The 24,247-nt window shown below is 42.5% G+C and overlaps 1 protein-coding gene across 2 annotated transcripts in view; it reads right to left on the bottom strand.

The window, feature by feature from the left end:
• MACF1 (microtubule actin crosslinking factor 1) overlaps nt 1-24,247 on the bottom strand; it is a 338,451-nt gene that overhangs the window by 68,532 nt on the left and 245,672 nt on the right. For both annotated transcript variants that reach the window (XM_044914486.1, XM_044914485.1), the window contains 6 exons: nt 22,380-22,442; nt 21,488-21,729; nt 20,416-20,545; nt 19,534-19,733; nt 15,444-15,939; nt 13,304-14,775 (listed from right to left, as the gene is read on the bottom strand). In XM_044914486.1, coding sequence (XP_044770421.1) covers nt 13,304-14,775; nt 15,444-15,939; nt 19,534-19,733; nt 20,416-20,545; nt 21,488-21,729; nt 22,380-22,442 — 2,603 coding nt within the window. The remainder of the gene's footprint in view (nt 1-13,303; nt 14,776-15,443; nt 15,940-19,533; nt 19,734-20,415; nt 20,546-21,487; nt 21,730-22,379; nt 22,443-24,247) is intronic.

The following is a 24,247-nucleotide window of genomic DNA, read 5'->3' as shown; positions in this document are numbered from 1 at the left end:
GCTGCGCACATCCAAGGAAACCTGAGCCTCCCTGGAGCCAGCTCAAAAGCATGCGTCTGTATTTCAAGTCTCAAAACGGAAAATACGAGAGAGAAACAATCCGGGCCACAGTTTTTGGCTTTTAGAAAAGCCATCTAATCACCTGGTGACTTATTTAAACCAGGGAAGTTCAAAGGGCAACCCAGGAAACTGTCCAACAGAGACAGCTGCATTTCTGAAGGGGTGCAATACTCTGCTACCTTTGTGATGGTCATTTTCTGATTTTATGAAGGAAAAGCAACAAAGTCTATTCAAATTTCTGAATCTCTTTTGAACCATGTGGTCAATATAGATGGTTAAACCTTGTAAAAGTTATTTCTATCCTTTACACAAACAGTGAGTGAAGCCAATAGTTGGCACATGGAGATCTGGCAGTGAACCCCCGAGCTGAGCCTTAGGCTTAACTTAGAGAGCCAAAGAGGTCCTTGGCAAAAATGAGGTGTGGGCTGAAGCCTTTGGTCAGAATTCAGCAACTAAAGGGGTGCCTGCCTGGCTCAGTCGGTAGAGCATGTATGCCACTCTTGATCTCGGGGTCATGAGTTCTTAAAGAATTAAGAAACTCAAAAAAGACCGTTTACTGGCAAAATGTGTTACACTTCATTTCTCACTTCAAAAGAGACTGCTGATCAATTCTGCCCTCTCAAATCCAAAGGACTATCTCCCCATCTGTAAACTGAAGGGGAAGGGGATAGACTAGATTGTGCCTTGATAGCCTTTCTAACTTTTTCTTTAGTTCTAAAAGTTTTAAAGAAGCCATACCAGAATCCTGAGTCTTCCTGGTCCTATACTACAAGATACTAGAAACCTTGTCCCCTGAGGAACAAACAGTAGAAAGAACCAAGAATGCTTGACCTAGAGAAGGTTCCAGGCAATGTGATCAACGTGAAGTATCTGAAGGGCTGGGATGTGGGAGGAAGGAGGCTTGTTCTGGATGTCTCTTTAAGCTGGCACACTAAGATCCAAGGGCAGATTTGGAACCAACAAAAAGCTTTTTCACAGCTATTCAAAGAATAGAGTGTCCCCTAGAGTGATGACTTTCCTGACCCTGGAGGTGTTTGAGCAGAAATTCATGCAATCATTTGGCAAAGATTTGGGGAAACAAATCCTCAATCAGTTTGTTCAGGATGAATTTTAAGGTCCCTTCTAACTCTGACACACTGTGATCCTAGGGTACGATCAGCTTCCAGATCTGATACTTAACATTTCAGGGAATCTGGGTCTTAATTTTCCTTTAATTATTCAGTACAACTGGAAAAACCCAGGGAAGGCAAGATCAATTTCACTAGCAAGTCTCCCTGGCCAAATACACTCACTTAAGTGTTCAGATATCATAACAGACTGTTTAGTGTGCCAGGCCCCTCTGGTTGGAAGAATCTGAGGAATTCTGGCTCTTGACTAGGGTGGGTGGTTATTCCATTATAAAGAATGATCTTGATGTGGAATCACAAACTTCATGGCCAGAAATTCCTTTCCTGTTTCCTCACCAAGTCAGGTGCCAACTAATTCAGTCTTCTTAATCCCTCCCCACACCTATCTATCTACCTTATTCTCACTACTCTGGCCAAATGCTCCATATTGTAATATAAATAAGGAGGGCATTTTAACAACTATGAAGTTCAAATTCGAAGTATTTATTGGCTTAAGTTACACTCTCTCACTAAAGTGTTAAGAGACTATTATATCGAAATCTCCCCAAAATTCAAACACAGTCTTATAGAAAGGATTACATAAAGTTGCCCAATTCTCTCTCCCACCACAAAAAAAGAAGCCAGAGAGTGCTATCTGAGTGCACTGCTCCTTTTTTATCATCAGTATGTGTTTAGGAAGAAATCAGGAAAGGAAGCACAGGCTCTTTCCTCCATGTCTTTTTTTTTTAATGTGTTCATGAGTTTCTCTTTAGTTTTGGTATGTGGAACTCTGCCAATGCCATCTCAGTGACTGAAATAAATACCTGATATAGCTTTCAGCCTCTTGTTACCCTGATAGCTCCAACAAAAAAAGCATCTGTTCATTTCACATGCCGTGTGTAAACTTTTTAAAAGACAAGTACAGGGAGCTCCAGAGAACCTCTTTGGATGCTTCCCCCACTCCTATAACCACCAATATAAGTGCTGAAGCCAAATTTCAAATTAGTTTCCAGTTAGTTGATTACAGAGTTCAAAGAATTCTCTACTTATATTGAAATTCCTAAGAACGAAATTTGGGGTCAGATTTTCTTTCAGTGAACTTATTAGAAAGAACAATCCTGGCCCTTCCTGCTTTCTTCTTAATTAAAGACAGCTGGGTGGAGTCTCCTCACACCCTAACACAGCTCCCTCTCCAAGTTTTGAACCCAACATTTTGCCTTTGCTCCAATCTTAAACCACATTAGGACAGCCCCATTAGGACAATCTGGAGACCCAGATCCACACTTCCCCAGATTCTTTAATGCCTTTTCATGCACCTCTGTCTTGGAGGATTAGTTCTGATTAGAGGGGGATACAGAAGACTGGTTACATCTTGCACATTTTAAATCTACAAAATGCCTTTCATCTTAGGCTCGCTAGACTTTACAAGCATTTATTTAGTGGCAAGTGGAAACTCCACAGTATTAGTCTGTACCTGTTGGGCATCAGTAACTAGCATCCTAAGGTGTTTTTATTACATAAAGATGGCTACAGAGTGGCTCATTAAGCAATACAACGTGATGTGAAGCTTCTTTTAAATGGGATACTAAGGATTTTGATGCTCTGTGAGCTCACATGTATTTCCAAACCCATGAGAAAACTTTCCACACACTCTGCAGGAACTCTCATGACCCCTGTGAGCCCTTTCCTGCTTGCAGACTTTCCAAAAGACAGTGTATTAATCCCTCTTTTAGCCACTCAACAAGATAGTAATGACAAAAGCACGGGGCTCTGCGAATTAGAAAAGACTGGACAGAAGAGTGGAGGGAACGAAGGCAGGGGAAGTCAGGGAAGGCTTAATGGAGGGAATTACATTTACTCACTAGGATGTGGATATGTAGGGATGGTGAAGACAAGATTTCTAAGTGAAATGCTAGAGACAGGGACCCTAAAGAAGCAAATTCAAAGTCAGCATGGCTTAAGTACAGGGTGTATGAAAGGGAAAAACGAGAGGTCAGAAGGGTAAGTAGCTCAAGGCCAGTTCATCAAGGCCCTTGAATGCCAAGCACGAATTTATGCTTTATTCAGAAAACCATTATGATATTGAGATTTACTTATTTAAACTTACTAGGGGCTCATGAGAGTTACTGAGTGGTGTGAGGAAAGTTTCCCAAGAATCTGGGACTGGGTGCTCATTAAACTGCCATTTAATATACATGATCTCATTTTAAAAATCCAAATTCTTAAATTATAAATGAAGCTTGAGGTGGTAAACTTACTTGTCCAAAGTAGCATAGCTATTGAAAATCCAGGCTGTTAAGATTTGAGCTTACGTCTGATGATACTGCATTGGTGTATGTACAGAATAAGCTGTAGATGGGGGAGACTGAAGGTAGAGCAATCAGGAGGACTTTGCAGTTCAGTCAAGAGGTAACAAAAGCCTGAACTCATGAAAATCAGGAAGGGAGCTGTGAAGGAAATCACAGAGACAGAATATTTGGACTTCACAACTCACCAGATAGGAGGTAGAGGTTAAGGATAATATAAACTTAAAATAATGCTGTAGCGTTAGTCTTGTATTCCTGAGGGCATAATTGTCCTATAAAATAGTAGCAAAGGGGAAGAAACTATTTGAAAACGTAAACATTCATTCCAGGACCCTGGAATCATGACCTGAGCCGAAGGCAGACGCTTAACCATCTGAGCCACCCAGGTGCCCCTACCAAAGCAATTCTTACCATCGATCAATAAACAACCAACTTAGGTTTGAATGTAAAGGACTAGACCCAAATCAGAGCTTTTCCTCTGGGAACGAACTGCAAGATGACAGAGACATTAAATGGGTCACTTAGATGCAATGAATTCAAGCTAGAGGAGGCCTCAGAGAAGTTCAATTTCTTTGAATTCTTAGCATCTTCTTCCCTTGACTCATATATACATATAACCGAATATTAAAAACATGTCTGCTGAAACTGTGAAGGATTAAAGCTTTTCTGTAAAACTATCTGGATTTGGTATATATGCTTGGCACAGAGATTAAGTGTATCTGTGTTTTTTAAGCTGCTTTCCTCTGAAACTAAGCTGATACCTTTTCCCCTCACACCTCAGTGTTTTAATTAAAGACTGATTAATATTAAGAGGTGTCTCTCCCAAAGAGGCTGACTTGGTACTTGCCATTGTATGGCAACAGAAGAAGATAACATGGTCTATGTTAAAAGCTAATTAGGCCAAGGACCCTGAGGTCATGAAAGCTGATCTGATGGGTAACTCTGAGTTACTGGGGAAGTCACTGAGCTGGTAATGGCTTCTGGTTAATTCTGGTTAATGATATGAAAATAACACTGATTTGTAGAGCACATAAGCCAAGGTCAAAATGGTCTCAGAAAAACATGCTGGCTGTGGGATTTTGATATGAATAAGTTAACAAGTTAATGAGTAAGTAAGCAAACATGTGTATGTATGTATGTGTACATAAAGTATGTTTAAATTTGTGTTACGAGTCATGACCTACACTGCCTATATACTGCAACTCTAAGGTTAGAAACCAGCTCTACACTTGTTCCCCACAAAAAACTGCTCAGGAAAGCTATTTGTCCATCCACTTGTTTCACGGCTGCCACTGAGCTAATTTTACTGTACCCTCATAATTTCCATTTTTCCAAGAAGAGAAAGAACTAATCTAATCGGGTACTGGGCCTTAGAGCAAATCTTCTGGAGAATAATTATCTCTTGGCACAAAGGGTGTAACTTCTTATTAAAAAGATTTCATAATATTCTAATTTGTATGCCTGGATACATTTTTTTAAAAATAAGAGATTATTTTCATTTACTGAGCACTTAATATATGCCTAGTGCTTTCATCTATAACATTTCATTTAACTCTCATAAAAACTCTAAAGGTATGATTTACCATTTCACATTTTATAGTTAAAGCAATTCTACAGAGAGGTTAAGTAATTTCCCCCAAGGTCACGCAGCTAGTAAATGATAGAGCCAGAATTCAAAGCTGGGTATTTCTGACTCAAACTCATTCCATTTTTTTTTCTTTTTTACTACACTAAGTTGCATGAAATATGAAGACTCTTCCTAGCCGTGAACTAATCGGGTTGGTGACAATGACTCTAACGTGATGGATAACAACTACAAGACAATATTTCAGGATCTGGCTTTCCTTAAGTGCACTTGAAGTAGCAGATTTCTTTCTTTGTTTCGTTCAGGCTAATATCAAAGTGAAATTGTGTTCCTTTAATATATGCTAACTAGTAGAGAAGGAAGGGAATCCACAGGCAAGGAGAGGGGAGGAATCTAGGCTAGAATTAGAATTTCTCAGGATTCACAGGATTTGCCTCAAGTCTTGCAAAGTAGACAGCATTTTTGAATCCCAGAGCTCACATGGCTTATGAGAAATAAAGAGCACTCATCCAGTCAGTCACTAATCTCCAAGTATATGCACACCAATATGTTAACTACTTTGAGGGACACAAAAATGAATTTATTGAGATTAGAGATAGGTCAAATGCACAGAATCAGAAAACACCAAAGTTTGGCAGTCTATGATAAAGGCCAAATGAGTTACACATCTTAAGTGGTTTAGGAGAACAGGAGAAGTAGTGAGCTGGGTAGATCAAGGAGGCTTTGGGGAAGACACGGGACTTGAATCAAACCTTGAGGTTTGGGTAGAAATAGGCAAAATGTATAAGGAGTGTTTGGGATGAGTGGATGGAGTGGGTGGGTGGTCCATAGAGGAAATAAGACTGGAAAAATAGTGGGGATCAAATATGGAGTTTCCATGGCTGGAGAAGGAAAAGACTAGGGGCACAGATATAGACCGATTCTGAAGGATGCCATCATTTAATCCCTCCGATCAAATGGCTCCTACATTGATCTGGGTGAAGGATAAGCATCCACAGAAAGAAGGGTGAAAACAGACAGAAGCTAAGGGAAAAGCATCTTGGAGGCCCACGTTCTAGAAGGCTACAGCACACTTTGTTTTTTCTGTGGGAACCATGTGCGTACACGCTTGCTGTCCAATCAGAGAAGCTCTCTGCATTCCTAACAGAGGATCCTTTGTTCCAAACAGCAAGGCTCAAAAGAGACAAAGTCTGATAAAATCACACTGAGATCGGACTCCCAGCTGGTGCAGGGGCTGATGCCATTCCATAACACACCCTACAGGAAGCAGCCTGAGATACACAGCTGATTGATTTCCACAGCAGGAGCCTTGTGGCGGGGTGGGGTGCGGACTGGTCAAGCATTAAGAGAATTCTTTAGCCACTGACTCAAATTAGTTCACCAGGATCCTGACTTTATCCAACAGATCTGTGTAAGTCACTCTCAGAACTAACACCATTTGTTAACTAATTTTTGAAAAAAGGGAGGAAAACCATGAAGCTTTGCCAGGCAGTGGAACTCTTTTGTCAGTTAACTCTTACTCGTCATGGCATCTGAAGAGGGGGGAAAATATCAAACCCCCACCTCTCTCTAGAAGTGGGCTGAATAAGATGCTAGTAGCAGCCTCTCCAGTTATGACAGTCAAAAATGTCATTGGCTATTGCCAAATGTCCCGTAAGGGGCAAAACTGCCCCCAGTTGAGAACTATTGGTCAAGCATGGCCTTTGGTGCCAAATAAACCTTTCCAATCCCAGCTCTAACAGTCACTTGCTGTTGGCTTGAACAAGGTACTATAACACCTTCAAGTTGCAGTTCTCTTGTCTGCAACTGGAATTTTAAATGTCTTATTGATGGGGGGTTAGGGTTTGAGCTCACTTAGACTTAGGGTGTCTCTCACCGTACTTGCCACCACCACACGTCACTGCCACTGTACTCCTTTGTACCCGCTTCCCATAACACACTGTCCCCTCAAAGAGGCCTGGCACAGTAAGAATGGACTGAAAGGAATAAGGAGCCCCCTCCTCCCAACCCCCACCACCACGTAGCCCTTATTCTTATCCCGGAGTGGCCAAAGTTCTGAAAGGTCCACATTTCAAATCACAGTGCTAGTAGTAGGAACACAGCTTGTGAAGGCCTAGGGAATAAGTGTATCCCATTAATCTTCCACGGCCAATACCAGAGCCTGGTATTTGAAAAGCACTCGGTAGTGGTAGTGGCTAAGTATTAAGGAAGGTGGGGAGGGAGCACATTCTTCCCATAGCTAGGTTTTCCCAACCAGGACAGCTGAGACTTGGGAAGAATCCGTTTGGCAGGAGACAGCCCTTTGGTGCAGTGATGCTTTGGTGCAGTGACCTGACACGACTCCCAGGGGGACTCATTTCATTCCTGGTGAACCAACCAACCCTAACAATCAAGTGCCCTTCAGAGCAACTCATCACACTTCCTAGAGGTTCTCTGCTTATGCTATGGCTCATGTGCCAGCCAGCTAGCTTGAAAGTGCCTAGGATTTTTCTGAAGCTAAGGCTGACGACTAGGCCAAGGCTTGAGACCGGTTACCGTTCATCTCCAGACACAATAAGAAACCGTCCTGTTCTACAAGTCTGTGCTTATCTCAACCGTGTTCACTAATCAAATACTCAACAATGAACCCAAGTTCTGCATGAGGTAAATTCTAGTTTTTCTGGAAACATATTTTTCTTCCTTCATGTACAGAATCATATGGTGAACCTTAGTTGCAAATGCTACATGCTGACACGATATGTGAAGGATTTCAGTAAACTCAAATCAAACTGCTCAGTCCTTTCTTTTGTTGCTTTAAAATCTTCCCTTGCTATCAAAATTTCCAGACTTTTTTTTTTTTTTTTGGTGGAATCCATCAATGCCTTCTTGACAACCTTCCATTTGGTTTTACTACCTTCACTGAGGCATGAGGCTCCTTTAAGATGATGTAATGGCTGCAATCTTGGGCTTTTGCTTTGTGATGCTGATATTTAAAACACTAATGGGGATACTGGAAAATGGGGCTGGAAAAAGTTCAACATGAAGCAAACCTAAAGTCCTTAAAGGTACCTTCTTCACCTTCTCCCCACCCAGTTGCTACAGTGGGGGCGGAGAGGATTATTACAGAGCACTGGGATTCTTTGGGTGGGGGGCTAGGGGGTGGTCTCCGAAGGGTTATAAATAGCAGCAGGCAAACTGTGAGTTCTGGGAGAGCAACTGACAGACCACAGTCTCCCCTTAAAGGCACGGAACGAGGAAGCTTCCTGAAGTATTTCCACACAGGAAGTTCCTCTTCTCTTTAGAAATGCATCATCAACCAAACACCTGCATCAACAACTCCACGAAAAATAAACTGCTGACGCCAGGGAAAGTGCCTAGGAAATTTTAAACTAGACACGGATTAGTACCAGCAAAAATCAAGAATCCAGGGCTTGGCCTAAAGGAAGGCTGACTTAGAGCCAGTTGCTGCTACCACACAGTCTTAATCAGATTATGAGAAGGCGTCTGCTACATAAATATTTAACTTAATCAACCAGCACCTTTTCCAGCTGAAGTTTCCCACACGTAGGTGGCAATTTTCTTCAAAGGCAGTGGTTCTCAACCGAGGGAGATTTTTGCCTTCTAGGGCATGTTCAGCAATGTCTGGATATTCATTTTTGGTTGTTACACTGGGGAAGGGTTGCTACTGGCATCTAGTGGGTAGAGATCAGGGAGGCTGCTAAACATCCTGCTGTGCACAGGACAATCCCCCACCACAAAGAACTATCCACCCAAAATGTCAAGAGTGCTGAGGCTGAGAAACCCTGTTCTAGGGCATTCGCTTTCCTTCCTTGGACCCTAGTAGTTCCTATGGGAGTAGCCTCATGGAAGGAAGGAAGGAAGGAAGGAAGGAAGGAAGAAAACCAAGACAGGCCAACGGTCAGCACGAGGCAGGAGAGGGGGTGCCTACTCAACTTACCTTGCTGTTGTAGAGCGGGAGATACTGAAACCTCTAGGTGACAGACAGGTCATACCAAGTGTGATTTCCTTTCTTTCCAGGGGCAGGTAGATAATGCTGATCTCATCTGCTTTATTCTCTAGTGAATCTAACTGGCAAAACCATAGATGGGCTGATACTGTCTTTGTAATTGTTTGAAAGGCAGGAAAGTATCTTTGTGCAAATTGGCAGCCTTTCAGCTCCACGTCAGGCCCTGTCTTCTAAGAGTTTTCACGTGTGCTCAGAGGGAAGCCTAAACTCGCCTTTCATGAAGCAAAAAAAATCAAACGAAGAGGTTTACAGGGCTTTCTTGTTCTGGCATTATGGTGGGATACTGAGGTCTCCAGACAAAGGCTGTAAGCATGCACAATCCCTGACCCTGGGCTCTGCTCAACCTGAATTAGTATTGAGAACAGTCCTAAGCAAGCCTGCTGCCTTAGTATATCCCACCAGCCCAGCCTCAAAGGCAAAGAAGGAAAAGACCAATGGGCTTGGATGCTTCCAATGCACCATTAGGTGAAGTGAACCTTTGTGAGAAACCTATAGACCCTAAAAAGGTTTCCATTTTTCCCACTTGTTTTTTTCTTGTCACTGAGTGGTAGAGTGCTGAATCTGAAGCCTGGCCTGAATACACAGTAAATATAAATTAACACATGAAATACAGAGTACAAAGGGCATCTGGGTTTCTTGATACTGCTCTTGATGCCCAAACCACCACCAACCTCCTGACTGAGAGGCCATGGTGGTTCTTGGGCAGGGGTGTCTCTCTCTCTCTCTCTCTCTCTCTCTCTGTGTGTGTGTACAGGAAGGGGTTGGTTTGAGATTTAGAATGATCTCAATTCTTGACTATAAAACTAGCACAGGGAATTTCAAAATGAGGAAAGCCTCTTGTTATCATCAGAATTAAAAGATTTCTTTGGCTTAAGTTTCAGTGAAGTAAAGGTCTTGTTAGTGTCTGTTATGCACATACAATTCCTTTTCCTCAATAATCACTGACTCTCTTGTTCAGGAAAACAGAATTTCCTGAAGAGATTAGCCAAGGTCTTTTCCTTCCTGTTCTGAAAACACGCTCAACATTCTCATTTGAGATTTCTGGAATGACTGAACCCAGTCAAGTGCCTAATTCAGGAAGGTTTGAGGTCTTTGCCTGTTTAGAGTGGGAGAGGACTCTCTTTCCATTTGACAGATCCTCACTGGCTGACCAGATTCTATCATTTATTCAGAAGTATTTGACGGAAAAGCCTTTCCTCGGAATCATGACTTTCAGTTTTTCACGTTCATTTAAGGAGGAAATAACTTTTCCCACAAGCTGTCTCTCTACACATTTCTCAGCACCACTGCACAGTCCCAAGTAAGCCCGGGGCTGATCCCAGACCTGACTCATCTGTCTATTCGGCCCATCCACAGTGGAGTTAGCCAGGTCCGAGCAGAGCCCATGCTTCTGTCTACAGACTCATATCCTCTTCTTTTTAGCAGATTCTGTGCTGAGAGTGTGATCCCATTAAAAAAAAAAAAAAAAAAAAAAAAGGCAACAGGGCTCTATCTCAGGACCCTGAGACCATGACCTGAGCCAAAGGCAGACGCTTAACGAACTGAGCTACCCAGGTACCCCTCTGGTTTTGACTTATTAAAAACACTCTGAATCTGAAAGCAGAGTCACACTTTATGAATCCGGTCTGCTGCTTTAGCGAGGGAAGATTAATCCATTGCTGGATATAGAGCACATTAACCCCGAACTCAATACTCAAACCATGAAAATGACTCAGTCCTCAGAATGCGTCCAAAAAGACCTTCCCTTTACTCAGCCTCTAGGGGACTGTGGAACTGACACACTGAGCTTTTCCCCCTCCCATTGTTTTCACTTCCCATGAGCTCAGCAGGAGCAGAGCCAGGAGTGTGCTCCTCCCCTCCTGACCAAAGGCCTTTGCTGGGAGGAGGCAAAAACTCTTCCCAACGCCTTTGACTTTATAAGGTGGACCTGTGGAACCAGGCTTCTGATTTGCGCCCCCAACTTGAGGCGGATGCACACAGGGCACACAACTCCACCACCCTCTTTCTCTCTCTTTTCTTCCAGTCTTGCATTTCAACACCAGTCCCCTGCTGAGAAACACACTTTGAGGTGACCAGCTCATCAGTGTCTGGCCCCAGCCTTCACAGGGTATTGGTAGTGGGAGGCTTATTCTTAGAAATCAGTGAAATAAATATGCTATCATAAACAACTAAGCAGTGACCGAACTCTGAGCACTTCCAGGCTACATACTAGGCTACAAATAAAATACAGTAATGTCCAATAATTTCTTAAAATCTTCCAGCTACATCAAAATTCAGAATGTTTCTAGCAACCAAGGATTAAATGAAAAGGAAATGATTAGTTGTCCTCAAATCCAAACACTCTGTATGCCTGCCTGTGGACTCTTTTTTATATTCCAGCTTGTATTTAATGCAATTTTAACAGGCTTGTTTACTTCATTTTCTAGCTCACTGAAGATGAGAAGCAAGGGACAGACTGCTAAAGGCAGGCCCAGGGACAGCAGTGAGAAGTAACCGCAGGAGAAAAGAATACCTGCTATCCGGGTAAGGGGGAAGAACAGAAGCTACACACACACTAAGAGGCACTAAACAAGAACTTCAATACCCAACTCAACCTGCACACTCATTTAGGAACATTCAATACAAAGCAGTCCCAAATGTCTCTAATATCCTTGAGGATATCACCATTGGAGAGAACAGCATCATCTTTTTACTAATGCTAACCTGCCCTCATCAAGAAAAACGTCTGCACAACATAGTGGTTAGAAAATTAGGCAAATAAAATATAAAATCTAGTTTGATAAAACTATTTTGGAGCCCAAAGGGATAGGCTTCAGTTTTCTAAGAAATTCATTTAGTTGGTTAGACAGTTAATCCTAAGTAACCCAGAGCCTGTAGAAGACAGTCTCTCCTTTGAGGCGCTTACAGTGGAAGAGGCAGGAACACCACACTGATGAAGCAAGAAAGGCCACCCCGCCCCTGGAATGGAGGTGTGGGAGTTTCCAAGAGGAAAACATGTGAGCTCACGGGTCTGAATTTTCCCTTCCTCCCCTCTCCTTATTTGGGGCCTCAAGAATCCCCAAAATGGTGACTTGTCACTCCAAAGTGCACTGTCTCCAGACACTGTAAGGGGTCTTCAGCCAATGTCCCGCTTCAGAGCTGAACATCCCCTAAGCTGAGGGCCCTTCTGAAACAGCCACCCTTCTGTACTTGGGTCTTGTAACTTTTCTCAGGACCACGGGGCTCTGACCTGGTGTCAACACCATCTCTCCATCTTTGTCTGTACTCGAAAGAATCCTGACAGGCGTGGGGGTGGGGGCAGGGGGGTGCTCTAGAGAACAAACTCTGATGGCAGGAGTATGATGGTGTGGATGGGAACAAAGTGCGGCCAGTAGCCTTTCCACATCTACTCTGTGCACCAGGACGGAAAAGCAGCAGAGGGGCCTCCAGCAGTGCAGTAAGGCCCTTTTTGGCATTGACAACAGAGGAAACTCAGGATGAAAGGCTCCTATCCCAAGAGCCATGACCCAACAGACAGTCCTGAGAGTTCCAAGCCCCTAACCTGGCAAAATCGCTTTTTTGAGTCAACTCCTTCCATCTTCCCCTGTTGTTTTAATTTTGACTCACAAAATCTCAGAACTGGAAATTCTGACTTAGGCAAAGAATTAAAACGTATTTGCAGTTAGGGCAGTGCTTTTCAAATTCTGCTATAGGCCAAGAACTTGTACTCCTGTGGGTCTGGGGTATAGTCTTAAGCGCTGCCTGCTATAAGAGGGAAACTTCTTTGAAGTGTCATGTCTTATCTTAATAAGTCATGAGAATTTTGATTTTATTTCATAATACATCAATAACTTTCTCCTGAAATATGAGGGAAAAAAACCCAACACTTTAGGAAGATGACCCTTGTTTATCTTATGACTTCTCACACCTCAAGTGAAAAACAGGGACCTGGAGAAACATCCACTGCTGTTACAAATCACAAGAGGAGATTCTCAGAGTAAGCAGTAACATTTGGAAATTTCTTTCTATACCCTCAGTTGGTTATCAACACTGAAATAAATTACAACAGAAAAATGTTCAAACCAGTTGCACGGAATTCAAGAGACTGTTTAGTCTCCAGACAGTGTGCTTTGGCGGTGTTGGAAGCAAGAATAGCAGCCCGGGGACAGAAGTTACAATGTATATACAACGGGTTTCCAAGCTACATGAAAAGAAACATGTATCAGATAGCAAAAGATTAAAAAACAAGGGCAAGACTTACTTTAAAATCAGCTAGTTGTTGGTTGATGAGATCTACTTCGGTCCCCACGACCCATTGGAGGGCCTCCCCCTCTTCTGCCGCCGTGGTCATGTCATTGAGGGCTTTCAGCTTCCTGTAGAAGTCCTCCACGCGGCCCAGCGTCAGCTCCAGCTGCTCCTGGCGAGCCCTGCTCCTCTCTGTCAGTTTACCACACTGCTTGTTCAGGGCTTCGAGCTCCCTCTTGAGACCTAACAAGTCCAGAGTCCCCTCTTCCTCCAGCATCTGCCGACACTCGGCTTCAGAGGCCTCTATGTCTAACCTGAGGGCTTGGATTTTGTGGAGGAATAGCCGTACATCCTCAATTTGGGACTGAAGGCTATCGGTGTCTCTGCCGATGGCACCCATGCCGTCTAGCTCATCGTCCAGGTCCGCCAGCTGAGAAAACATCTCTCGGACTCGGCAGTGAAACTGACCAATCCCCTCCAGCTTGTTTTCCATCGTCATGCAACTGCTGTTCACTCTTTGCTTCACTTCCAGGAACTCTTGCTGGGTGACCTCGGCTTGATGAAGAAGTTGGGAAGCATCAGATCCATCTGGGGCATCTTCTACCAGGCCCCGAGTGAAGTTCCTCAGATAGTCTACCTGGGGCTCCAGGGTCTGCAGCACTTCCTGTTGAGCTCTTAGCTTCTCCAGGTTCTTGTTGCTACAGGCTTGAGAGCCTAGAGCATCAAAGATCTCAAGTTGGTGTTTGGCCCCTTCAACCTTCTTTTCGATATTTTTAAAGCTTTCCTGGAACTCCTTGAGCCTCTGAGTCATTTCTTCAAGAGACCCTGTTTTGGCCTGTAGTTCTTCTGTAATGGAATCCATGTTCTGGTTGATCCCAGCCTTCTCATCCCGGATATCATCTTCATCCGTTTCTGAGGAGTTGATCAGAATGTCAGCAGCACTGTTCAGGATTTCTAGCAGGGAGCGGCGCTTTTCCACCTCACTCAGCATAGCCTTTGATCTCAGGAGACTGGACTCTAGCTGCACCGGATCCAGAGTGACCTGCAAGTCCGACATCTTAGCCTTACAATCTTCTATCCATGGCACGAGGTCTTCCACATGCCACTGATATTTCTGAGCTTTCTGCAGACAGTCCTTGAGCCTGGATTGTCTGTCTGCAGTTTTTTTACTAAGCTCTTCCCAGTGGCTTTTGAGCTCAACCAACTGGTTTTGTAAAGTCTTTTTCTCTTCTCCAGGAGGTACAGAAAGAAGCAGAGATTCTCCTTCGGCCACAATCACCTCATAGGAACCACTGTGTTGATTAAGGCTCTTCTGAAACTCTTCATTCTCCTGGAGCTGAGACTGTAACCGCTCCAATTTTGCAGAAATTGGGCAGTTTTTCGCTTGCTGGCTTTGTTTGTCATCCAACCAGGTTCTCAGCTCATCAAACATTTGCTGGAACTGCTGGGTGCTGGCAAGAGCTGCCTGGAGTCTGTTCATGCGATCAGCTGAAATGAGAAAATCAAATTTAAACCAGTCAAATCTGAACATGGCATTTAAAATGTTTGCTGAGAGTATATGGGCTAATCTTAGGGGAAGGAAACTAATGTTAACTGAGGGCCTACCATAAAAGCAGCACAAAGCTGGTCTCCTTCATATACTAGATCTTATTTAATCCTCACACCAACCTTGTAAGGCGATCTGAATAACAGAAGTAAACTTTTATTCCTAAGCTGGTAAAAAGCCATAAATGTTTCTACAGAAAGGCAACAAATTGATGATAAAATTCTTCTTGTACAAGACCATCATAAGCATCTAATTCTGCAATATGGTATATGTGTGTGTGTGCATGCACATGGTATGAGTGTTAGTAAAAGTATGTGTGTAACTCCACCTATAAATATATCTGTGAGCATGAATCTCTACCTGCTGACAAAATTGATATTAGTGCTCTTATCTCCGGGATTATGCTATATAAAGCTTCACATATTGTTAGTGCTCAGTCAATGTGTGATAACCACAGCGGTTCTCACTATAGCTGGACAAAGGGTTAGGGTAACACTAGTCTGAGTCCAAAAGCTGCTTACAGGTCACCCTAGATTCTTGGGACTATTATCACGAAGCCAATCTTTTGGCTTGCCACTAATGTCAGCAGTGTGTGCCTACCCTACCTTACCTGCAAGGTCTTCTAAACCTTGGAGAGGCAGGGCAACTGTCTCCAGACGCTTCTTCAGCTCATCCTTGAGGTACTGCTCCCCAATGAGTACTGAGAGCTCATCGCAAAGTGTCTGTGCCTCCTTAATCTCATGGTCCAGCTGCTCCACATCAGATCGAATCTCACTGGTCTCCTCTAGTTGCTGCTTCACGGCCTCAGGTTGGGTACTGATGGCCGACTGGCCACTTAGTCGCTGCCCCACTGCCTTGACCTTCTCTGATAAGTCCTGGAGCAGTTCTTGGTACTGGGTGCTTTTGACAATAGCTTGGTCAATTTGGCTGGAACGGGAATTGAGTTTGTCAGTCAGCTCAATCCACTTCTGATTGATGCTCTGGAGTTCTTTCTGTACTTGGCTGGTGGATGGAGAGACATCTCCAGGGCCTGTTAGGATGCCCTGAGCTGCCTCATTCAGTTGCTCATGCTGTTGCCTGCGTGCTTCGAACTCCTTCAGCATAAACTGTAATAGAAATGACATCAAGATGTTTAGAGAGAAAAGACAGATCTAAAGAGTGTCAAAACAAAAACTGATTTTGCATTGTGCCAAGTAGTGCCAACTCCTTTCAAAAATAAACCAGAAAACTCCAAGGAACAGGCTACTAGAAAAATGCAGTATCACTTCTAACAACTGCTTAATAAAAACTTGTTTTGAAAGGGTCATTGAGGGCACCTGGGTGGCTCAGTTGTTAAGCGTCTGCCTTCGGCTCAAGTCACGGTCCCAGGGTCCTGGGATCGAGTCCCACATCGGGCTCCCTGCTCAGCGGGAAGCCTGCTTCTCCCTCTCCCACTCCCCCTGCTTGTGTTCCCTCTCTCGCTGTGTCTCTCTCTGTCAAATAAATAAATAAAATCTTAAAAAAAAAAAAAAAGAAAGAAAGAAAGAGTCATTGATTGTGCCTCTTCTATTTCTTCCTTATTTGTCCTACTCTGTTTCAATATCAGTTACTAAGGTTGGCCTTGTTTTCTGGATTGGCACTCATCAGCTTTGCCAGACAAAACCCAGGCCTCTGAATTGCAAGTCTGGAACCCTGGGACCCAGAGCTAGCTATATTACTGGCTGGGCTTGCCATTTCAACTCTCTATACGTCTGTTTTTCCTAGTTTCTTTCTTGGAATTCCAACAGCACATACAATCTATACATTACAACATAGCATGAGTAGACAATGGGCTTCTTTAAAGCAAGTAGCATGTCTTTTTACTCTTTTCTATCCACTATTTCACTCAGCAAAGTAGTTAGGGTTACAGGCTCTGGAATCAGACTGCTTGGGTTCAAATCCTGACTCTATCACTTGCGAGCTGTATATATAACCTTAGGTGAGTTTTTATTTTTTTTTATTTTTATTTTTTTTTAAAGATTTTATTTATTTATTTGACAGAGAGAATGAGAGAGAGAGCACATGAGAGGGGGGAGGGCCAGAGGGAGAAGCAGACTCCCCGCCGAGCAGGGAGCCCGATGCGGGACTCGATCCAGGGACTCCAGGATCATGACCTGAGCCGAAGGCAGTCGCTTAACCAACTGAGCCACCCAGGCGCCCGTTAGGTGAGTTTTTAAAGTTCTCCAAATCTCAGCTTCCTCATCTATAAAATGAGGATAGAAAGTACTTATCTTGGCTATTTTAAGGATTAAGTAAGATAATTTATGGAAAGTATTCATCACTCACACTGTACATAAGTAAGTAAGACATGACTTTAAGGAAGAACAGATGCGTGAACGATGAACTAAAACAATGTAAAAAAAAGAATGATAGGGGCGCCTGGGTGGCCCAGTCGTTAAGCGTCTGCCTTCGGCTCAGGTCATGATCCCAGGGTCCTGGGATCGAGCCCCGCATTGGGCTCCCTGCTCAGCCAGGAGCCTGCTTCTCCCTCTCCCACTCCCCCGCTTGTGTTCCCTCTCTAGCTGTCTCTCTCTGTCAAATAAATAAATAAAATCTTTAAAAAAAAAAAAAGAATGATAAACACTGATGTGAACATGGCACTGTGAAAGCAAGAAGTAAGGATGATTAATTCTGTGGAAGATGACAAAAGGACGAGGGAAGTCAGGAAAGGCTTCACAAAGGATACAGGAAGTTCTCCCAGTGAGAAAGAGAGAGAGCCATTTTAGCAAAGGGCCTAGGATTAGCAAAGGCACAGAGCGGTATGAGTATGGTGTGTTCAAGGAAAGGACGAGTTACCCGGTGTGTGCAGAAACCTGGGTATATGGGAGAAGAGTGGGAAATGAGGCTGGCAAGACAAACTGGGACCAGATCGTGGAAAGCCTCATATACCACACTGAGCAGGTACTTGGACTTTGTTCAATCGGCAGCCAAGAGCCAGTGAAGCACTTTCATGTACTCAGGTGTGTGAGTTAAGGAGATAATTTGGTAACCGTGTGGAGAATGCACTAGACAAAGAAGCCCATTAGAAGGCTGTTGCGATGGTACAGGCCTGAGATCAAACCTCCCTAAGGGAGGAGCACTTGGAATGGAGACTTAGAACAGCAGTTCTCAAAGTATGCTCCAGGGATCCTTGGGAGTCTCCAGGCCCTTTCAGAGGGCCCATGAGGTCAAACTAATTTCATAATAATACTAAGATATTATTTGCCTTTTATAATTTTTCTCTCACAAATGTTCACTGTTTTCCAGAGGCTACATGACATCTAGTATTGCAATAGATTGAGTGCAGAAGCAGATATGAAAATGTATGAGAATATTCTATTAAGTCAGACATCAAAGAGATTTGCAAAGCCATAAAACAATACCACTCTTAGTAAAGTTTTTATGTTTGGAAAATGTTACTTTTTCATAAAAAATGTTACTTATGTTAATGTTACAGTTTTACCATTATTATTTTTAAATTAATTAATAAATACATATTTTCAAATTCCTCAGTGTTTTTGTTTTTAAGTAGGCTCCACACCCAGTGTGGGGCTTGAACTCACGACCCTGAGATCAAGACCTGAGTTGAGATCAACAGTCAGATGCTTAACTGACTAAACCACCCAAGTACCCCTTAGTGTTTTAATACAGTAAATATTAATAGATATCAATAGTTAAACACAAGCTCTTTGGGGTCCGCAATAATTTTTTTAAAAAGATTTTACTTATTTATTTATTTTAGAGAGAGAGAGACAAAGAGAGAGGGTGGAGGGAGGGGCAGAGGGAGAGGGAGAGACAGAATCTCAAGTAGCTCCGTGCTGAACACAGAGCCCAACGTGGAGCTCTATTTCACGATCCTGAGATCATGACCTGAGCCAAAATCATGAATTGGGACCCTTACTCAACTGAGCTACCCAGGTGCCCCTGGGGTCTTCAAATTTTTTTAAGAGCCTAGAAGTGTTTTGAGACCAAAGAGTCTGAAAACCACTGGAATAGAAAAATATTTGTAAGTGAACTAAAGAGGACTTGATAATTAATTGGATGCAGTGGCTAAAAGAAAGGGTTCCTTCAAAAACTACTCTTAAGTCTTTAATTTAGGGAACTTGGTGGATGGTGAGAAGAAATGGAACAAGTTTGGAAGAGTTTGGGGATGTAGAATAATAGAAGTTTCTCTGGTGCTTACCAAAAAAAAAAAAGAAGAAGAAGACGACGAAGAAGAAGAGGAGGAAGAGGAAGAAGAAAAAGTTCTCAACAGGAATTCATTAGAAATGATATAATTTGACCAACCTAAATTTCCATGATGGTAGGCACTTACATCAATTTTTTTTTGCGGTTTGAGCAACAGAGAACCTTTAAGTGAAGCCAGCAGATATAAGACATTACATTAAGTAATATGGTCACTACTATTAGGGATTAAAAGTAAAATACGATTCTGCAAAGTAGTCAGAAATTCCCCATTCTTACATCCATTCATCTTACTGCCTGTTAATGATATTAATAATACAGTTATTGACTATTTATTATTTGACAGGCACCATGATAAAGCCCTTATAAACATCTCATTTAAACCGAGGAAACGGAACTCTGGAAGGTTAACTGACTTGTCTAGGGTCATTTGAAATCTACTTGCTGAGAACAGCATTCAAAACCAGGTTCATGGGGTTCTAATTTCTTTGCTTAACGCAGTAAGCTTTGTGGCTCACCTGGACCTGCTGCTTTTGTGCAGTCAGCATGTTGGGGTCAATAGACAGGGGCCCCAGCACCCCCATCATCAGTTCCTTCTCCATCAGCCAGGGCCGGAGCTGGGATTCTGCAGCCTGGAAGCTGGCCAGATGACTTGCAGATTGCTCCAGCTGCCTTTGCCGGGCCATGGTCACTTCGGTGGCCCTTTCCCATCGGGAATCTGTAGAGGGGAAATGAGAGAATGTGTTCCTTTAGTCTCACCAGCCACTGGCCTGATCCCTAAGTTATGTTCCTAATATACTACAGGAAATGACCCCTGCAGCATTAGTTAAAAATAACCTTCATTTAATTTTAACTAAAGTAACACAGTTCTGTACTTAATCGTGGTGGTGGTTACATGAAACTACACAGAACTACACACACACACGCACACACACACACACAGATACGGATGTATGGCTATCCTATCTATATTATTTTATGGCCTGTTTTTTAACTATTACTATATTATAAACATCTTTACTGCCAATGTTTTTTCATGCCAATAAACATTCACCAGTCTCATTTATATATAGTTCAATATGAATGCAGAATAATTCACCTAATCCTTCCAGTGAATAGATTATTTCCCATTTTTCATTTTCATCACCAATGCTCTCCTTATCACAGCAGATTATCAGATTGACTTGCCCAAGAAAGCCAAACCTCTGAGACTTTTGAGTGGAATCTCTAGATTCTTTTCCCTAATCAGACTCACTCACTCTCTAGCCCTATTTGGACCTCTTGATTGCTTATGAAAATTAACTAAAAATAAGTCCTGCTTTATAGGATGTGCTGAAATTCTATATTTGCTTTGAAGACAAGCAATGTAATGAATTTGCAACATCCCTCTGAATACTTACTGAGTTCCTCTTGCATTTCCTTCCAGTTTTGTGCTTCTTGTGAGTTGGGATATGTCATCAGTAATCCAGCCAGGGCTTCCTTTACTTTTTGGATTTTTGGAGAATTCTGTTCCAATTCAGCCAGGAAGGCCTAGGAGAGAGAACACCGGGGATGCCATGAGATTTCTGCATAGGAAACAGAGCTGTGTGCGTGGAGGAAAGTACTAGAAGACTGGGCCGCAATTATAGGCTCCACTTCTGATTCTATCAGTGTCTTATTTCATGATTTTAAGATACTTTAACATTTCTGCTTTGATTTTTACTTTAAAATGAAAATCTGAGTAGCAGGATCTAAATTTCTTTTATGGACAACATATCGGTAGAACCCAGTAAGAAGGTATTATTCAACCCCCCACATAGAAAGTGTCAGGTATGATAATGATGATGGTGGCATCAAGGACATTTAGGTAGCTGAAGAAGATGGCATACTCTGTCCAGTTAGAATATAAAAAAGTTTGGCAAAAAATTTTTTTTGATAGGACTTTCTATATGGTCTTGTTTCTCCTGATAGTTTTCCTAGTCCTACATGTCAACCTGAAGAATGAACTGTAATCACAGCTAGACTTAAATCACCCCAAGGGTTGCAAAGGGGCTTTGATGAGAATGGTTTGGCTTACAGAATCATAGGGAAAACCAGATCCCATTCTCAGTGCGCTGATAACTTCAGGGGAGGGATATTCTCTTTCTGTAAACAGATTTGGTTGTTTTTTTTTTTAAGTTTTATTTATTTTAGTAATCTCTACATTCCATGTGGGTCTCGAACTCATGAGCCAAAGATCAAGAGTCGCATGCTCTTCCGATGGAGCCAATCAGGTGTGCCTGGTTTTGTAGCTGAATATTATTTATAATAATTTCTCATTTCATAGGTAAGAAAATTCTTTAGGAGAGTTTAAGCATATTAATCCTTTGAAAGGGCTCCTCATGGCCTGGGTGGATGGCCGTGTCCCTCGCTCAGGTCCTGGGCTTGGGTAGAACACCATACAACAGCCCCTTCCTCTTAGTGTCTGGGACGCAGCTAATGCAAACACAGTACCTTGTTAGATTCAGCTTGGGCTCTCACTGTTTCTGGCTTGGTTGGAGATGAAGAGGCATCCATGGCTTTCAGGACTTCCTCTTTTGATTCCAGCCACTGCAGCACTGAGCCTGCTTCCTTCTGAACTTCCTGCATTCTGCTGAGGACAGCCTGAAGGCTTTCCTGGTGTTCCTGAAGCACTCCCCCCAGTTTCTCATATTTCAAGTTTACATCTGACATGTCACACTGGATCTCCGTCAGATCTAGCATCACAGAAACAAAAATCAGATTGGGAATAGTTGTCCAAGCCTCCCCATGGGTTCCTCATGCTAAATTACTCATCAGGATTAAACGTCTCTCCTACTCCTTCTAGCGAACTAGAGATTCACTTCCTGCTAAATCACATAAAAGTTCTTGTTTATATATACAAAGCAAAGGAGCTTTCATTGATCTGCTTTCAGATTTTGACATGAGGTATTCAGATGTACAAATAAAATGCTAAATACACTTGGGAACTGCAGAAGTGAAGGGAGTGAAGGATTTGGGGCATTCTTCTGTTCCCTCTTGTCCAAGCAGGGAAATCATGGGCCACGAAGCTGAGGGTTAGACTAGACTACCTCTAACGTGGCTTCTTTACGACTCAAAGATTCACATATATTTTCTTCAAGCTCTTTCCTTACTGGTCTTATCTAGTGGTCCAATTTATTTCCTAGTACCGTATCTCACTGGCTGCCAACCTGCTTAGCCTTTAGCAACCCAGCAAAGGAGCATCACAGTGGCTTTTCCCCAGATTTTTACCCTCATACCCATCCTGGCGGCGGTTCTTTCACACATACAAAAACATACACAGATGCCAACATGAACACTGTCCTAACACATCCAACAAAGAGGCACTGTGAAATGGCATTCTCACCTTTGCAGGTGTGGTATCCGTTTACACTGCCTACAGAGCTTCCTACAGAGGGCAGTATGGAACCTGAGCAGAAGGACAGGGAGACAAACAGGGCAAGACAAACGTGTTAGGAATACATACAGGCACTGAATTTGTTCTCTGGCACTCACTTTAAGCTCAGGTATCAGGAGGTTAACACAGCACAAGACAACATACTCATGGAAAGAGACAAATCATTTTAGCTGCCAGGCAACAGAGCATCACTCAGGTGTCTTGGCTTCTTAGCGGTAGTGGTTCCTATCCCTTTCTAAAGGAAACCCGAATTCCCTTCCTTGATCTCTGACTTGAATTCTTTGGATCCTGCCATAATGTTGCAAACAAGTATTGATAAAATAATTAAGTCTTTAGAATATCTGTGCTGTCTGCCACACTTTGGAACGAGGATTTGTAATAAAGCCAAAAAGGTTCAACTTTAACATCAATGTTCTTCAACATGATAAAAATGAACAATAAGTGTAATTAAGGACAGAAAAAGCAGTATTCTTTTAATAAAGACATTAAAATGAGTCCTTATATTGCTTCAAAAGGCAGATTCTCTGTCTTTTCTATCATGAAAACTTTCTCCTCTCCTTCCCCACCAGAAAACGGAAATTCTAAGCGCCAATAAATCTGGCTCATAAATATTTCCATAAATTCTGCTTTGGGCCTTTGGTTCTGTTTCTGATTACCACGATTTCACCTATATTCTCCCCCAGGTTGATTCCTTATATTTCAGGAGTGTCCCAAGTTAAATAAAAATCAGATCATGCAATTATAGAAATTATACAGAAATGTGAAGAATATTCATGATATAATGTTACATTACAAGGACAGAATAAAATTCTCATGTGCACTGATTTCACTGGAAAAAGTTTTATGTTAAGGTTATATTAAAAAATAGTAATTGTGAAACTTTTAAATGTTAACATTACTGTATTTTCTCTCTTTTTTTCCTTAAGTAGGCTCCACACCCGGTGTGAAGACCAACGCGGGGCCTGAATTCAGGATGCTGAGATCAAAACCTGAGCTGAGATCAAGAGTTGGATGCTTAACTGACCAAGTCACCCAGGTGCCCCGACATTATTGTATTTTCAGTGAAAAACTAGATCAAACAAAAAGATCGTATTCCATTGCAGTAGGGTGATGACCAAAAAAGAAACTGGACTAGTAATTGGGAGAAGGTGGTCCTGGCCAAGACCGTCACTCACTCAGTATGTGAGCCTTAGAGTACGGATGGACCTCAGTGTCTTCTCTAGGATATGAAGATAATACTAGCTATCCTGTCAGCACTGATGGGGTTACTGGAGAGAAGTAATGAGGTAGTGTACGTGAAAGCACTTTATGAAACAAAAAGAGCTACATTAATGTCAAGAACTGTAATATTCATGATTTTTCAGAGGTAGAATAGAACTTTGAGAGCACTCAGGGTTAGTGATTTTCAAAGCAGCAAAAAAGAGGTATTGTAGGGACTCTGTAAATGTTTGGTTTAAATTTAACCTTCAGAATATATTTCGGATTACTTAGAAATGGCAAGAAAACATGCACATTCAATTATGTTAAACACCACATCTTGACCCACTAGATATAACCAATTTATGCTGCGTTGGGGAGAGAATGAAGTAGCTCCTGTACCTCCCTGCCTACATTTAAACTTTGTTTTGAGTGTCACTGATTGGAAAAGCTATAGCTCTCTGCTAGCACTTTACAGTAGTCAAACCTACACATGTCCTCTCATACAAAGAAAGACATTTACAGCATGTGTGTACTATATTAAAGAAAGTGACAAGAAAGGCTAAGGTGCATCTACTCAAAGCAGGCTCTCTCATTAGGGCAGAACCGTGTAGTAACAG

Source organism: Neomonachus schauinslandi, chromosome 4, assembly GCF_002201575.2.
Source record: "Neomonachus schauinslandi chromosome 4, ASM220157v2, whole genome shotgun sequence".
NCBI lineage: Eukaryota > Metazoa > Chordata > Mammalia > Carnivora > Phocidae > Neomonachus > Neomonachus schauinslandi.
The sequence above is the reverse complement of the archived record's forward strand: the minus strand, read 5'-3'. Positions and strand labels throughout refer to the sequence as shown.